Source organism: Mus caroli, chromosome 11 (genome assembly GCF_900094665.2).
Source record: "Mus caroli chromosome 11, CAROLI_EIJ_v1.1, whole genome shotgun sequence".
Lineage (NCBI taxonomy): Eukaryota > Metazoa > Chordata > Mammalia > Rodentia > Muridae > Mus > Mus caroli.
The window spans coordinates 17,218,528-17,235,479 of record NC_034580.1 but is presented as its reverse complement, the minus strand read 5'-3'; the positions used below and the strand labels follow the sequence as shown (position 1 = coordinate 17,235,479).

General features: G+C 40.7%; 1 protein-coding gene across 2 annotated transcripts in view; it reads left to right on the top strand.

Annotated features, from left to right (window-relative positions):
• Ugp2 (UDP-glucose pyrophosphorylase 2) overlaps positions 1-16,952 on the top strand; it is a 53,306-nt gene that overhangs the window by 18,069 nt on the left and 18,285 nt on the right. For both annotated transcript variants that reach the window (XM_021176333.2, XM_021176332.2), the window contains exon 3: positions 558-665. In XM_021176333.2, the coding sequence (XP_021031992.1) occupies positions 558-665 (108 nt within the window). The remainder of the gene's footprint in view (positions 1-557; positions 666-16,952) is intronic.

The following is a 16,952-nucleotide window of genomic DNA, read 5'->3' as shown; positions in this document are numbered from 1 at the left end:
TGTGCTAGAGCTATCAGTTTTCCAGGTCTAACAGAGCTGTGCTAGATCTATCAGTTTTCAGTTCTAGCAGAGCTGTGCTAGAGCTATCAGTTTTCAGTTCTAGCAGAGCTGTGCTAGAGCTATCAGTTTTCCAAAATCGAGAAGCTTTACTTTCTGTCAGTACATTATCTTTTATTTTTCAATTCAGTTTGTACTTACTGTTTTGAGGTTAGTTATGTTTTAGTCCCTTTTTGTTCTTTTGATGAAAATTTATTTGCACTCAGAAGTAGTGAAAGATATTGGAATGTAATAAAAAATAATGTTGAAATTCATAGGGACTAAAATTGTTCAGAGTACAAGACAACTGACTAGCAGGTGATAGTGGAGGGGTTGGCTTGTTAAAAGACTCCTTTAAATATAGTTCCTTTTCACTTTTCTACTTCAGTTTTAAACAGGCCTTAAAATTTTTACCCTACTCTATATTCTAATAGTGTAAGAATTTCACTTAAAGGTATTTTTAAAGTAATAGCTTGAATCTAGTTTTACTATGTATTAAACATTTTCTTCTATTTTCACAGCACACTAAAAAAGATCTTGATGGATTTCGGAAGCTATTTCATAGATTTTTGCAAGAAAAGGGACCGTCTGTAGACTGGGGTAAAATCCAGAGGCCTCCAGAAGATTCGGTAAGTTTTAGGTAAACCATAAGAAACTGGGTAATTTAAATGTTGGTTTTACGTTGTAGGTGGGTTGTGAAGATGTAACAGAACCTTCCTAGCAAACATACTGATTTCAGTTTGTGGTCCTTCATGTTGGATGTGGAGGTAGCCGGCCTTTAGCTTAAAGTCTCATCCCCTGCAGCATTGTCCCATTTTCACACATTGTAATTAGTATACATTCTACTTTAGTAAAAAGCATACCGCAAGGATTCCGTGTTGTTCTCTCTTCCAACCATTAGATTTCTTTCTGCCTAAACCTTGTTCAGGCACTTACCCAGACTTTAAAGCTCTCTCCATGCTTTCAGGCCATTTCTGTAACCTTGTCTGCCCATGCCACCAGCCTAGCATACCTTTTGTTTTCTCCTCCCCTGCTTCTAGAGTTCTGCATATTTAATGGTATGGGATCCCCACCTAACAAAATTCCTGTGTGTTATGGAGGCGTAGCGCTGATGTCTGCACCTGCCATGGGCTGCTAGCAGAAAGCCCCACTGAGGAGGGATAAAGGGCAGTATTAGGTGTTTAAATCTGAGCTCCACTACTTTGTTTTATGTAAAATGAGAACAATACCGGGTGTTTTGTGTACTTCACAAGTTGTTAAGATGATATATGTGAAAATAGATTGCCTTACTTGAAGCATTGTATGGGCTTGATGTTCTTGCCACGTGTAGTGTTCATTTCTTACATGTCTGTAATCTTGCTTTATTAACACTTTTAAAATATGATTCAGTGCAAACTAACTGAAGTGTGGTCCCAGTGTACCAGAGTTTGCTGGGCCTTAGGCCTGCTCATCAGTAGCAGTTTAAGCTAATGGAGTCAACATTAGATTTTTTTTTTCCCTAATGATAAAATCATAAATAAGTTCCTGCTTAGGAATACTCTTATTCCCATATGTAGAAAAGTACCTAAATTTTTTAAATTTAGGCCATTTCTTTTCTTTAAAAATCTCTCGTTAGTTGTCTTGAGTATATTATCTTATTAGTAACACTGAAGTTAAAATTTTTCTCACTGGGTTGGCGACATAACTCAGTAGGAAATGGACCAGTGCTTGCCATGTGGGTCTAAAGACCTGAGTTCAGGCCCTAGAACCCATATTAGAAGGAAAGAATGAATCCTAAATGTTGTTTTCTGCCCTCTACACATGAGTAATGTGTGCACGCGCGGGTGCACGCACAAACACACACACACAAATACACAAATATAATAAAAACAATTTTAAAAATTCCTCTTCTCTATAATGTCAATGATAATGGGGGACTCCCTTGTTTTGGTCTTTGTTTTACTGTCCCTGGCACATTATTTATTATGATTTATTTCTTCGTAGTTACATAGCAGATTTAATATTTTCTTTGCCAAAGAAAATGAGAGAATTCTTCTAGATAGGTATGATCTTTAAAAAAGAACTACATGTAAATTCATCCAGTTTTTTAAAATGTTTGAGAGCAGACCTAACACAATGGTAGATTTAGTCACTCTAAGTACTTGGAATTTTTGTCTTGGATTTATTTATAATTGAATAACCTCAGTTGATTATTGTGTGGTGGGCTCCAGCAGCAGACCTGGGAGCCCTGCTGCTTTCTGGACAGTCACTACAGAGCCTGATATCAGCTAAGGGCAAGGCATTGGCCCTTTTGTGCAGCAGCTGCCCACGTGCAGATCCTGGTCCTTGCAGGTGGGTTCCATTGTTGTGCTGTGCTTTAAAGCATCAGTTGGTAGGTTAATGCTGAGGACAAGCCAGCCCTAGAAGCACCCCTTTACAGTTCCTAACTAAATGGAGAAGCAAAGGTCAGTCTGAAGTCTGCTAAGTGACTAGGATTATCTGGGAGTGTACAGTGTGTCCTGTAGTCTCTGCTGCTGTGCACAGAGCCAGAGTGTTACTTGATGCCGAGTTATAACGTACTGGGCAGCATACTGAGAGCTCATCTTTGCCTCTTCTCCTTGTGCCAAAAAGTAGAAAACATTTACTTTTATTTATTTCATTTTACAGGTACTACCTTTATCAAAAAGATTCTAATATATTTTTTAAAAAGACCCTCAACTGTCTAATCGGTAGCAGATTTAGTTCTAAAGATGTGATTTTCTCATTTTTTTAACAGAGCATTTTTAAAAAGATTTATTATTTATACAAGTACACTAATCTACAGACACACCAGAAGAGGGCATCAGATCCCATTAAGATGGTTGTGAGCCCTGGGGATCCAACCCATAAACAACCACCAAACCCAGACACTGTTGTGGATGCCAACAAGAGCTTGCTGATAGGAGCCTGATATAACTCTCTCCTGAGAGGCTCTGCCAGTGCCTCACAAATACAGAAGTGGAGGCTCACAGCCATCCATTAGACAGAGCATAGGGTCCCCAATGAAGGAGCCAGAGAAAGTACCCAAGGAGCTGAAGGGGTTTGCAGCCCAATAGGAGGAACAAAAATATGAACTAACCAGTACCCCTAGAGCTCCCTGGGACTAAACCACCAACCAAAGAAAACACTTGTTAGGACTCATGGTCCTGTGAAGGTTATATGCCCCAGTGTAGGGGACTGCCAGAGCCAGGAAACGGAATGGGTGGGTTGGTGAGCAGGGGGAGGGGAGAGGAGATAGGGGGTTTTTGGAGGGGAAACTAGAAAATGAGATAACATTTGAAATGTAAATAAAGAAAATATCTAATTAAAAAAAAAGAAAAAGATGGTTGTGAGCCACCATGTTGATGCTGGGAATTGAACTCAGGATCCCTGGAAGAGCAATCAGTGCTCTTAACTGCTGAGCCATCTCTCCAGCCCAATTTTCTCATTTCTTAACTGTTTACATCCAAGATGAACTTAACCTTTTGAATATTGTATTTTAAGGTGTGAGAAGTCTTTGCTAGTCTGCTTTGCTAGTAGTGGAGAAGTCTTGTGTGCTCTGAAAGGTCATGCTATGGAGTGGGCGTTGCTGAAGGATTAGAGGATGGAGAAGGAAGGAAGTCTGATCCATCCCGGGGTGTTTGCAGCTCAGTACTACCCCTGAATCCTCCTGATCCATCCTGGGGTGTTTGCAGCTCAGTACTACCCCTGAATCCTCCTTTCAGAAGGCTGGCCATGGGGGAGTCAGAACTTTTGATGAAGGTGAAGAGCTAATGTGAATATAGAACACAGAGAAAAGAAAATAAGAGCTGCCCTTGTGTGGTCTTTGGTCTTTGTGTGCAGTAGTGTATAAGTTTCCACTTAAGATATCTTCCAGAGAAGCCTGCTCTTGATATGCACTTGTAATCCCATACACTGTGTTGTCAAGGACTTTCGATTGTAGAAGCAAAAATTGTTTGTACTTCTTTGTGTCATCTTATTACTAACTTTTGGAAATAGTTCATGCATTGTCTTTCACCTGATTCTGTACTTGACCTCCTCTGCCCTTCTTCTTGGGTTTTAGAAGTGATAAGAGACAATTTTATTTCAAAATAATTTCTGCATAGTAAACTTATTTTTCTTTTTTAAGGCAGGTAATATTTATTGTTTTGGCCAAAGAGAAATTAATCATGGGGAATCTACCACTTAGAACTGACATTGTCAATGTCAGTCTAGCTTCAAAGTTGTATGCCTAAAAAAGGAAACAAAACCCAAGTACTGTCACCCAGAGACTCTTTGGTAGTTTTTATAGTTCATGTGTGAGTGTTTGTGTGTGGTTATGTATATATGTGTGAGTGCATGTGTGCACTTGCCATGACCTTTGTTAGAGGACAGCTCTCTCCTGCCACCTTGTGGGATCAGGAGGTCCAACCCAGGTTGTTGGGCCTGTGTGCAAGCACCTCTGCCTCTTGAGCCATCTTGTAGGCTTGCATCTGTTTTTGTACATAGTTAGGAATATTGCTGTGGTTTGTAAGTAAAGTTTCATTGAAAAATAGAGATATGTACTTCTTGTCTGTAGCTCCTGATTTTTGCTATATTTACACATTGAACAGTTAAAATTGAGGCAGTATAGGTTACTATAACACTTAAAATATTCAGTGGCTAAGATACATTTAATAAATGCTGATTGATTGTAGCAAGATCAGACTGCTGAGCTGTACAAGGGAATTTACAATTTTTTGTGGAGAATGCAGCATTTGTATATAAAACATGTTGGTTGTCTTTTTGAAGAGCCACCTGTAAAAGCCTTAAAAGCAATCTCTATAGGATTTTAGATATAATTTTAGACAGTACCCATCGGTTATTTTCAAAAGAATAAAGTTTTAAAGGGACATCTTCTGGATAAAGATTATCTATAGCTTCTGAGCAACATGCTAATGCAACCTGCCCATTATTATTGGTGTAGAACAATTAATCAACCTGAATTTTGTTTAGTAGCACATTGATTTCTGAATGCTCTTTACCAGAAAGTTGTTTAGGGCGTGGCCTTCCCACCATTAATTTAATTTCTTGCAAATAACAAGTTACAGTTTGTTGTGAAGAATTATGACATGCATACATTTTTATAATACCTGTATCAACAACCTTCCAGTAGGTGACAGGGAGAAAGGAAGGATAAGCAACTGATGAGGATGAAAGGTATTAATTCTGTGTGCTGTCAGTTTATACCAGCATTATTTAATAAGCTGGAAACTTGCCTGTTGGCTTATCAGCTGACCTCTGCAGATCTTGTCTGCTGGACCTGGGATCTGAGGACCTGAAAAAATGGGATAGACCACAGTCTAATGCTGTGGACAACTGTACTTCAGTTTCAGTGTGCTTTTATATGCAAATGTAACAAAGCAACAATCCAAGGAAGGCTGTTTGAGTTTAGAAAAACATGTAAATAAAGGTCAATAAGCACTAAATTATTAACAGACCCGTCCTTTCCCAGAAGTGTCTCAGGACAGACCAATTTAAACACAATTGCTTGGCACATACTGTAGATTATATCTAGGATGGCATGAAAGCATGGCAGAAGGCCAAATCCAGATTCAGGGTACACTGACCAGGTTGGGTTCTATAGCTATGTACTGACATCCAACTAGGATAGACATCTTATAAATTGAATACAAATGTTTGTCACAGGAGACTCAGAATCACGTCCAAGAATAGTCCAGGGAATAAAATGTACTTGAGGTAAGAGGCCCTCTGCCTTTTTTTCTTGGAGCCGCTCTCACAGTTCCCCAAGGCATTGTTCATCATGGGTCATTGTTTTGACCTTGTTCTGACTGCCACCTGACCTGTTTCAGGTGTTAAATTTCTTATAGAATTTAAACAAGGGTCTCCAGAAAGCAGCTTAAATGGTAGAGCCAAATCCTCAGTAGTAATGAGCAGATAAAAGCAAACTCAATTGACATGGCCCCAAATTTAAAACTTTGCTCTTTTAGCTTATCATGAAAGTTAAGCATTCACGTAAGTATTGATAAGATGAGCAGCAGAGAAGAATGTCATCCGCGTATCTAATCCCCAGCACCTCAGGAAATTTAATGAGCATCAGGCTTTAAGTGCTTTATGCCTTAGTTGTAATTGTTCCCCTTGAGCTTGTTTTAATTTTTTTTCTTCAAAAGGGGGCCATTGATAAAGCTATATTGAGTTATTCCTGCTGTGTGTGTGGGGGGGGGGTGGTAGGGGGAGATGGAGAAACAAGCTCTTGCTGCACTGGCTTAGCTCCACCTGCCATTCTCGGGAGATGCGTTGGACACTGAGGCCTCTGAGTTCCAGTCACATCATCTTTGAGCACGCTGTAGCAGTAAGTGACTACTGGGCAGCTGGGAAGCCGGAGAGGCTATGGAGTCCATTCAACCTACTCTGCCAAGATACTTATGGCAGAATTTTTTTCCCTTTCCTCTGTTTTTGTTATTAATTTTCCACTCTTTTACCTATGCTCCATACCTCTGGGGTAAGAGGCCTGGTATCTTACCTTCTATTTCTATTTAAAAACAAAAACAAAAAAACAAACTTTCCTTAACCTTCTCTAAGGGTCATGCCCCATGTTGGGCCCTGGTTATAGGGGGTTTCTGCAAATGCCAAGACCAACAGGGTATCAGACTGTGTGAGGCAAAGAGGAAGTCCAATTTAACATAGCCTTTGTTGGTTCAAACTTTTAAAGTCTAACCTTTACCAGTTTATTGTAAGCATATATAAGTACAGTACAATTTGGAGAAAAAGTTTGCTGGTGTAACAAAGCCCCCTATGCACAAGGAGGCAAAATTACATCAAAACTCTTTTCAGAGTACATGTCACTTCCATGAAAATGGACTCAAGATAAGCTACATATATTATCCTAACGGCCTAGGGGAGGATCTGATATGGTTTTGGTCATGCAGATAGTGTAGTGGTCATTTGGGCTCCTTTGGGTCCAATTTATGGGAGCTTGGTATGTCCTGGCTCAATAGATAGCATAAATCACCAAGTTATTAACCTCCTCCATCCCAGTCTTCTTGGTGGAAAAACAGGCTAAAACATCTCTCTCTTTGGAAAGACAATCCAGGTGTTTAACATTCCTGGTTTCCTTAGTGCTTATCTTTGAGGGCAGGATCCTTTGTGTTCCTAGATTTGCATGCATGTGTGCATGCGTTGGGGGTGGAGGGGAAGGGAAGGAGAAATGGAAAAAGAGGGAGGAAGGGAGGGAGGGAGAGAGGGAGAGAGGGAAGACTGAAGAGAGTAGAGACAGCAACCACTGGACACCATGGTGTGCATGTGCAGGTCAGAGGACAACCACCAGCATTAGCTTTGATCTTCACTTTCCATCCGCCTAGATCTGTCCTAGACTAGCTGCTCAAAGCTTCTGGGCCAGCTTGTTTCTGTTTCATCTCCAAAGACTCATGCCCAGCCAGCCACCAGTTGTATCTCATGTAAGTAGTTTATGTCATACAATTGAGAAAGAAAAATAGCTCTGTGGTTCTGCTGTCCTACCTCTATATCTCTAATCCACCATTTCCACTTATCATGGGAGAATTTTTATATGAAACAAAGTGATCCACCCATACCTACTCCTTATACTTTCTGCCCTGAAATTATTTGAGAGAATCTTTTACTAATCCTTTTTGGGGGGTCGGGATTCTTCAGTTTTGAGCAACTGAATATCCACACATCCCATTTTAAAACCAAGATAACAGCAGAATGTTTACACCAGGTACCGAAGCTTCAGAGATCTTTGTAAGAATTTCAAGCCCCCATAACATTTAGAATTATGTACATGTGATTTTTTTTTTCATAGTAGACTGTCAGTGTTGCCATACTCCTGTAGGAGATCATGGCCTATGAAGGTTAAGAACTGCTGTCTTACAGATCTGATTAGGCACATCTCTAATCCCAGTATTCCAGAGGTGGAGACAGGAAATCTATGCAAGTTCAAGACTTGCTGGTCCTACGAAGTAAGTTCCAGGTCAGGCAGGATTGCATAGTAAGACCTTGTCTCAAAATAAAACAAAACAAAACACAAAAGCAAAAAGAACAAAAAACAAAAAAAGAAACTGTACAGAACTAGATCTATACAAAGCAAATATAGATCATTTATCAGCATTTTAGCTTTGTGTTTGTGGAGGGCTTGAGTCCAAAAATGACTGGCTGGCACAGGGATAAGACCGACTTTCTGGTGTCCTGGGGTGAACCTGGCACAAGACTTCTCTGAGAGTAAATGGCTTATCAAAAAGAATAAACCTGTGAAAGTAAGACTCCAGAAATACTGCTTAAAGTTACTCTCATGATGGTCTTTGGTTGGACAGATGGTGAATGTGGTTGTTTCTTTGTCTGGAGTCAGAAAAAGAACCAGAGTTTCTTTGATCCTTCATTGGAAAACACGAGATGTTTATATTACAATTTTTAACAATAGCAAAATTCATGTATAAAGTAGCAACAAAAGAATTTTATGGTTGGTGGTCACCACAACAGGAGGAACTGTGTTAGTTGGTCTCAGCTTTAGGAAGATTGAGAACAGCTGTTGATCCACATATACCTGCACTGTAGTCTTCCACAGGACTCTTTCTACAGCCTCTTTCTCTTTCCTTTTTCTCTACCTCCATCTTTCCAGGCCTGCTTCCACAATGTGAATTATATAACTAAGCTAACAATGGGTAGGTCAGTGGCTTAGTGTGAGGTGGGACGGCAAGGCGATTTTATTAAAAAGCTAGCAGGTTTTGACTTAAGAGGGTTGCTATTTGGTCCTTCCTTGGATTCTGTTAATTTTTGCAAGTTCCTTAATCACCTGACTTTGTCCTTTCTAATCCATACTCAGATGGAATGTTGTGTGTAAGCCACCACCCTGTCTGATAAGGATAAGGACCGCATGCTTCACATGATTGACTTAGTCTATGGCCGTAGCTCTGTCTGACATCTATAACAACTTATAAGAGGAGTGTACCTTTTTGTTATGTTTAAATGCTTCTTGTTTACCATCTATGTATGTTGCTTTTACATTTTGTAGTTTAAAAATATTCGGAAATCTTTTAATCCCCTAGAATTTCTATTCAAATTTTGAGAGTTCAGTAAAGTATAGGAGTGGATTTTTCTTCATGTTTACCTTTCTACGTTTTAGGACCTTGCTTGCCATCTGTAAAGCGTTGCTTTTTATTTAATTTTGATTTTGTCATCCTGGTTTTCTGCCAGTTCTTTTATCATCAGATCTTCTGTACTTTATGAGGTTTAAAGTACACAGGAATTTTACAATTTTACATCTCTTCAGTAATTTGAAATTGCTCCCATTTTTAATAAGATGGCAGTAGGTGAGAATTTGACAGGTAAAATATCAACAGTAGGAAACAAAATACTCTAAGTCGGTTAACATGTAAAAATTGAATTAAGTGGTTTACAATGGGTTTTTAAATAAACACCCATTTTGAGTTAGAGAAAATTTTTTTTAGGATCCATCTTGTTTTTAACTGGGAAGGTAATAGAGCTATCTAGGCTAATTTTAATTGTCTATATCCCATTTTAAAACTTCTTTCTGAGTCACTGTGAACATAAGATGATTACTCAAAAGGACTGAGAGAATTCCAAAGTTCAGAACAAAGTTTATAAAACAGGAAACATGGATATGTCAAAGGGTACCTGTGACTTGACTAAATATTGGGAACAAGTGGAAGCAGGCCATTGAATAGAGTTTATTTACAGAAAGGTTCAGTCAAAACAATTGTCTTCATGTACATAGTCCTAAAGCCCTTTGAGGATTGTAATGTTTCTCTTATTTCAGGAGAGCATGAAATACCATTTCAAAGGTGCTTGTTTTGTCTTTTATTTTCTAAGCCAAAGGTTAATTTTTGTTTTATTTATTTGAAATGGTAAGAATCAAACCACAGTCTTAATGCAAGGTAGACAAGTCATCTCTTCGCAAATAATTCAGGTATATCTCTTCTCAGTAATTTTTGTTTAAGTTTGATAGATCATTTACTAGTAAAAACCAACCTAGAGAATTTCAGCAGCAGTGGGGAGACAGCCTAACACAGCTACCAGCAGCCTAAGAGACCCTTAGAGACCTCTACTAAGGTAGAGCCAGATCCTTGCCTGTGCTGCAGAAAAGAGTTTCAAGAAGACCCAGAGCCGGGCGTGGTGGCGCACGCCTTTAATCCCAGCACTCGGGAGGCANAGGCAGGCGNATTTCTGAGTTCGAGGCCAGCCTGGTCTACAAAGTGAGTGCCAGGACAGCAAGGGCTACAGANAAACCCTGTNNNAAAAAAAAAAAAAAAAAAAAAAGACCCAGAATGAAACAAAGTTAATTATTTTGTTAATTATTTGGCAGACTCATGGGAAAAGGATAGTACACAATACCAAGATATAGGTATGGGTTTCTGTAGAAAGCATTGCACTTAAGTATCTTTACCATGGTAATATGTGTAATCCTGTGGCTTCTAAATTACCTTCCTTCCTTCCTTCCTTTTCTTTCTTTCACTCATTCCTTGGCAGTTTCATACATGTGTAAGATGCATTCTGGTTATCCCCACTCCTCCCAGCACCCCAGCATATCTGTCCTGCTCCCACAGTCATGGTGTTTGGTCTTAGTTTGTGACCAGTTTAATTTAACCAGGACCATCTGTGTGAGTATTGGATTGGGACTATCACTGCCGTGAGTGTGGTGCGGCCGGTCACTGGTTAGGTATACTGCTGAAGGTAATGACTGTGTTTCCCAGAATCTTTCAGTAGGAAACAGTTTAGCAGAGAAGATTAGACCTACCCCTCATCCCCTCACTCATCCACATCTGGCTGTTGATGAGCTCATGTTTGTGCGGGCTGAGTGAAACCATTTCCAGTTGTTTGAAGGGTAAGCCTAAGTTGGCTGGATACTGCCCATTTGGAGGCTTTTGGAAGGCCTTCTCGCTATCTTCCAACACTTACATTCTTTATGCTATATCCTCTTCTGCAGTGTTCCTGAGCCTTGGAAGAAATGGTGTAATGCCTTGTTTAGGACCAAGCACTCAACCGTCACTTATTCTCAGGATCCTAAATAGCTATACGTTTGTAACTGTTGTAGAAACTATTTAATCCTGATCCAGGGTTTCTACCCTGCCTTAGATCATTTAATTCCCAGATAAAAATCATACATAATCTTTATGTTTACAGTTAGCCTTAAACAGTACAAGAGCTGGGCAGATATCTACCCTCTATGTTATTAGAATCTACTTTACTATCAGTAACCCTGAGTTATTACTACTTGCTATGTTTCATCTGGGCTGTTCTTAACTCCAGTTAGCCAGCCTTCAGAGCCATGTTCTCTTGACCCCTAACCCATGGTGGTTTCTCCTTTCTCCTCCTGTGCCTCTCCTCTTCCTTCTCCTCCCTCCTGTCATCCTTCTCCTCCAACCCCACACCTGGGAAACCTAAACCCCACCTATGTCTCTTCTGCCCAGCTATTGGCTATTGACATCTTTATTTACAAGCAGAAATAACTTATGAGCAAGGTCTGTATGCTGACTGACTTATCTCTGGGACACCCAGGTCCTGGGGGGCCGCACTTACCATTACAATAGATAATAAAAGACCAAACCTCAACATGTTATCTACCACAAGTGGTAATTGTTTCCATATACTTAGGAGATGGTTCCATGTTATGACAGTTTAGCACTCTGGCCTCCCCAGCTGTGAGTTTATGAGTACTTGTATCGTACCAGGTATGAATTCCCATTATAATCAGAGAATATAATCAGACAGTAGTTGTTACCCATGACAGTCATGCTGCTCGTGAACAAATAAACATGTTTTGTCCTGGCAGGTAAATATCATAGTTTACACCAACAACGGGTAAGGTTGTTGGTGTGTTTTTTTCCTTAGCAGCCTTTGCCCAGCGTATTCAGCACAGTGAAAGCGAGCTGGCATGGTGGAAGCTCAGTTCCAGTTCATGCCACCAAGATAGATGGTGTCTTCAGCAATAGAGCCTTACCATCTAGTTCTGAAGGGCAACCACAAAGAAATGGCAAGAATTTTTATTGTTTAGGAGTTTTCTATGGTCTCTCTGTCCAGTTAATCATAAGGGAGGTAGCCCATTGTCTTAGTCAGTGTTCTATTGCTGTGAAGAGACACCACGATCAAGGCAACTCTTACAAGCAAAAATTTAATTGGGGCTGCCTTGCAGTTTCAGAGATTCCAGTCCATTATCATCCTGGTGGGAAGCATGGCAGAATCCAGGCAGACATGGTGCTGGAGAAGGAGCTTAGAATTCTTTGGGCTTTTGAAACCTCAAAGCCCAACCCCAATGTCACATTTCTCCAATAAGGCCACATCTACTGCAGTAAGGCCATCCCTACTATTTCCCAATTAGTGTCATTCTCTGATAACTAGGCATTCTCATGCAAACCACCACACCCACACCTTGTATTAAGTTGCGTTTACTAAAAATGTAATTTTCAACATTTAAAAGTTTAAAAATTAAAGCTTAACATTTAAGTACAAGTAGTGAATTGGCATATATACTTGGCTTAAAGAATTTCCTTTTGTGAATGAAACTAAGGTAGTTTTGTGAAGTTTATTGTTTTAAGAATGAAAGGTGCTAACTAGCAAAAATCAAGGTTAAAAACAGTTTGGCCCAAAATAAGCACAGTTCATTTATTGATTTTAGGATCCGTGTTTAAAATATGTTTAGGAAAATATACATTAGCTCTGTGTGTTTTGACTATCACTTGATGTTCCTTTATTGATTCCATCAGCAGGAAAAACAAAAAGATCCCAGGGCAGGCAGCTTCTCGTGACCTCTGAATATTTATTTTCATCCTGCCTCACTATCTATATACTCATTATTGTGTTTTTAACAAAAGAGAGAACTGAAGTTCAGAATAATTTGCCTAGGGAAAAGGATCCAGATGTAAACTTGATAGGTTGCCAAGACTCGAAAGACCTGGTTCTTTAGTATCCTCAAATGATATTAAAGGATCCCTTTGTCTCCGAGCACACTATGGGATATACTCTGAGCTTATCAACACGTGGGCACAAAAACTACACATTGCTGTGACAAGCATCACTCTTGGCTTTTTACCTGCACTTCCTTTGTGATCCTCAAGCAACTTTTCTTCTCTGTTATCCCCATACATGGTAGGCATAGAGGGGGTGATGGTTCGATAGCCACCTATATTTCCTTAGTTGGTAATTCAGAAGTTATTTCTCGATCAGCCTGAGCCTATACTCTTAGCCACTATGTGTGTTGTAGAACATTTGTTTGTTTTATTTGCACATTAATTATTACTGAAAAATGGTATCCTACAAGATTATTCTTATGTTCTGAAATGAAATTTCTGGTGTCTTGAAGGGTTTTCGTTTGGTGGGGAATGAACTTTTCTGAAATAGGGCATAGTAAACTCTAATCTGCACAATTACTTGGTGATTGATGTTCATACAACTGGAAACCACTGGTCTAGGTGTAGAAGATGAAGAAAGGGTACACCAGGGGTAACATTGCAGAGGCATATAAGTAAGAGATAGTAACGTGGTATGGTAGAAACCCAGAGCTCATGTTCCTTGAGTAAAGTATGTTGGGTGAGTACAAATCATGTCTTTTAGTTAGGTTTGTGGTTTTTTGTAATCTTGCAACCAAAAACAGTGAATCTGGAGAGTTAGTCTTCCAGCTTGATGGTAGTCAGGCATCTGTGTTTCTCTGTCTCACTGCATTGCAATCTAGAGCACATGTCCTTATTGTCCCAGATGGACACAAGAGTGAACTGTAGTTATGTTGCTAACGAGACGACAGGCAGGCAGTGAGGGAGATGAACAGTACCCCCTGTTCTTTCATAAGACACTTGCCAATTCATTTCACATTTATTGTTTTGACCTGAACTTTGGGATAAGAAGCTGCAAGGGAGGCTGGGAAATATACTTCTACTCTGGATGATAGAGTGCCCAGTAAAAAGTTTTAATTATAAAGGGAAAGGAAAGAATGATATTGAACTTGACAGCTAGTGATCTTCCATGCCATACCAGTACTGTACTTGGTTAATGCTGTAATGGAGAAAGGCACTGTATCAGTTAGGGTTCCTATTGCTGTGATGAAATGTCATAACCAAAAGCAACTTGGGAGGAAAGGATTTATTTCACTTACACTTCTGTATCACAGTTGTCAGATTTCATCCTTGAAAGAAGTTGGGGAAGGAACACAAAGCAGAAACCTGGAGGCAGGAGCTGATGCTGAGGCCATGGAACAAGCTTACTGGGTTGTTCCACTTGGCTTGTTCAGCCTGCTAGGCTGAACCTAGGGCAGTTAGCCTATGGGTGGCACCCCAATGGACTGGGCTCTTCCCCATCAGTCATCAAGAAAATGTCTTGTCACCCATGGAAGGAGTTACAGAGACAAAGTTTGGAGCTGAGACGAAAGGGTGGACCATCTAGAGACTGCCATATCTGGGGATCCATCCCATAATCAGCTTCCAAACGCTGACACCATTGCATACACTAGCAAGATTTTGCTGAAAGGACCCTGATATAGCTGTCTCTTGTGAGACTATGCTGGGGCCTAGCAAACACAGAAGTGGATGCTCACAGTCAACTATTGGATGGATCACAGAGCCCCCAATGGAGGAGCTAGAGAAAGTACCCAAGGAGATAAAGGGATCTGCAACCCTATAGGTGGAACAACAATATGAACTAACCAGTACCCCCCTGGAGCTAGTGTCTCTAGCTGCATATGAATCAGAAGATGGTCTAGTCGGCCATCAGTGGAAAGAGAGGCCCATTTGTCGTGCAAACTTTATATGCCTCAGTACAGGGGAACGGCCAGGGCCAAGAAGTGGGAGTGGGTGGGTGGGGGAGAGTTTGGGGGACTTTTGGGAAAGCATTGGAAATGTAAATGAAATAAATACCCAATAAAAAAAAAAGAAAGAAGATGGCCTAGTCGGCCATCACTGGAAAGAGGGGCCCATTGGACTTGCAAACTGTATATGCCCCAGTACAGGGGAACACCAGGGCCAAAAAGTGGGAGTGGGTGGGTAGGGGAGTGGGGGTGGAGTATATTGGGGACTTTTTGGATAGCATTGGAAATGTAAATTAGGAAAATACCTAATAAACAAAAAAAGAAAGAAAATGTCTTGCAGGCTTGCCTGCAGCCAGATTTTACTGAGGCAAGAGGCTTTTGTTGGTGGTGGTCTTTTGCTATTGTTTGTGTGTTTGTTTTGTTTCTCTGTGAGGCTTTGGCTGTCCTGTGTAACTCCCTTTGTAGACCAAGCTAACCTTGAACTCAGAAATCCACCTGCCTTTGCCTCCTGAGCATTAAAGGGTTATGCTACCACTGCCTGGCTTCATTTTCTTAATTAAGGCTTGCTTCTCTCAGCTGACTCTTGCTTATGTCCCGTTGACATAAAAGCTAGCCAGGATACATGGTGAATTTCTGAAAGGAAGGGAAGGGGAAGGGAAGGAAGGGGGAAAGGGAAAGGAAAGGGGAAAGGGGAAAGGAAGGGAAGGAGGGAGGGAGGAAGGAAGGGAGGGAGGGAGGGAGGAAGGAAGGAAGGAAGGAAGGAAGGAAGGAAGGAAGGAAGGAAGGAAGGAAGGAAGGAAGGAAATCATTGAGGGGTAGAAAGTGGATTGTAGGGAGGTAACGAGACCACTGTGGCAGTGGTAGTGCAGGTGAGAGATGATGAAGCTAAGAGAACTTACTGAGCAGCTGACTGTGTGTGATGAGGACGGGAATGGTAGGCTATGGCTGGAGCCAGCTTCGTAGGAAGAAGAGTGTCACTTAGAGTGAGCTTTGGAAGAAGGAACCAGAAGAAAAGCAAAAGATAGTACACTGTTTTAGAAATCAAAGGAAAGGATGTGTCAAACACAGCAGGCAGGAAGCATTTTGGGTTATTGATGAGATTTAGCAGCTAAGATGTCATTGATGTCATCTGTGTCAGCACGGCCTGTAAAGAGCAGGCCATGCTGTGTTAGAGGAGAAAACCTGACTTCAGAAAGAATGTAGGGGTACTTGTGGAGACAGACACAGGGGACAGGAGGACTGAATGGTGGACAAAATGGAGTTCTAGAGACAGACTGTGTTGGCAGGAAGTCAGTGGCTTTTATTTGCTCTGACAACTAGGGTTGAGTTCATCTCGGTTTCTAAGAGCATTGCATACAACTAAGGAGAGTACAACATCAGACTTATCACAATGAAAAAAATTCTCATTTATGTATGGTGGGGGATTTTTGTTTTGTTTGCTATAGAAAATAACCCAGATACTGGCTGTTACCTTCAAAAATATGAAATGAAAACACAATACATAAGAGTACCTAGCACAGAACTTGCTATATAAACACTGCATAAGGACTTAGTGAGCACAGCAGTGCTCTTAGAGTGCTTTTTGTGCATAGAAAACATGCTGTTTTACTCTCTGCAGAGTTCATTTTCTCTCAGGCAAACTTGCTTTTGTGAAAGAGGCAGGGGCGGGGGAGGGGGGGAGGAAGGGGAAGTGTTCACAGTGCAGTAATCATCCCCTTGTGAACTGTAGCAGGGTAAATGCTACTACTTTGCTGTGGGCATTTTGGCACTCACTCTAGAAATGGCACAAGTATGCTATCCAGACTGGGTTACACTTTCACCATCAGGAACAGTGTGTCCATGACTGAGTGCTGAATTTGGCTTTTCTTCTAACTAGAAACTAAGTTGTGAACAGAGTTGGCAAGATGTAGATCATGGCAGACAGCTTTAAAAAGATCTCCTTTCCATTTTTGCAGAAAAACTACGTTGACATCCTAGAGGACAAATGTTCTTAAAATCACTTCATGTCATAGATTGCCAGCTACTTTCTCTCACTGGCTTGCAAGAGGAAGCTAGATGTTAACCAGTTGTCTTTTACCTGAAAGAAGAGAGTATGCGTGGCCTGGCCTTTCTTGAACATTTTCTCCACAAACCCAGAGATCCTCTTGGGGTTTGCCCCACTTGGTTTGTGGAG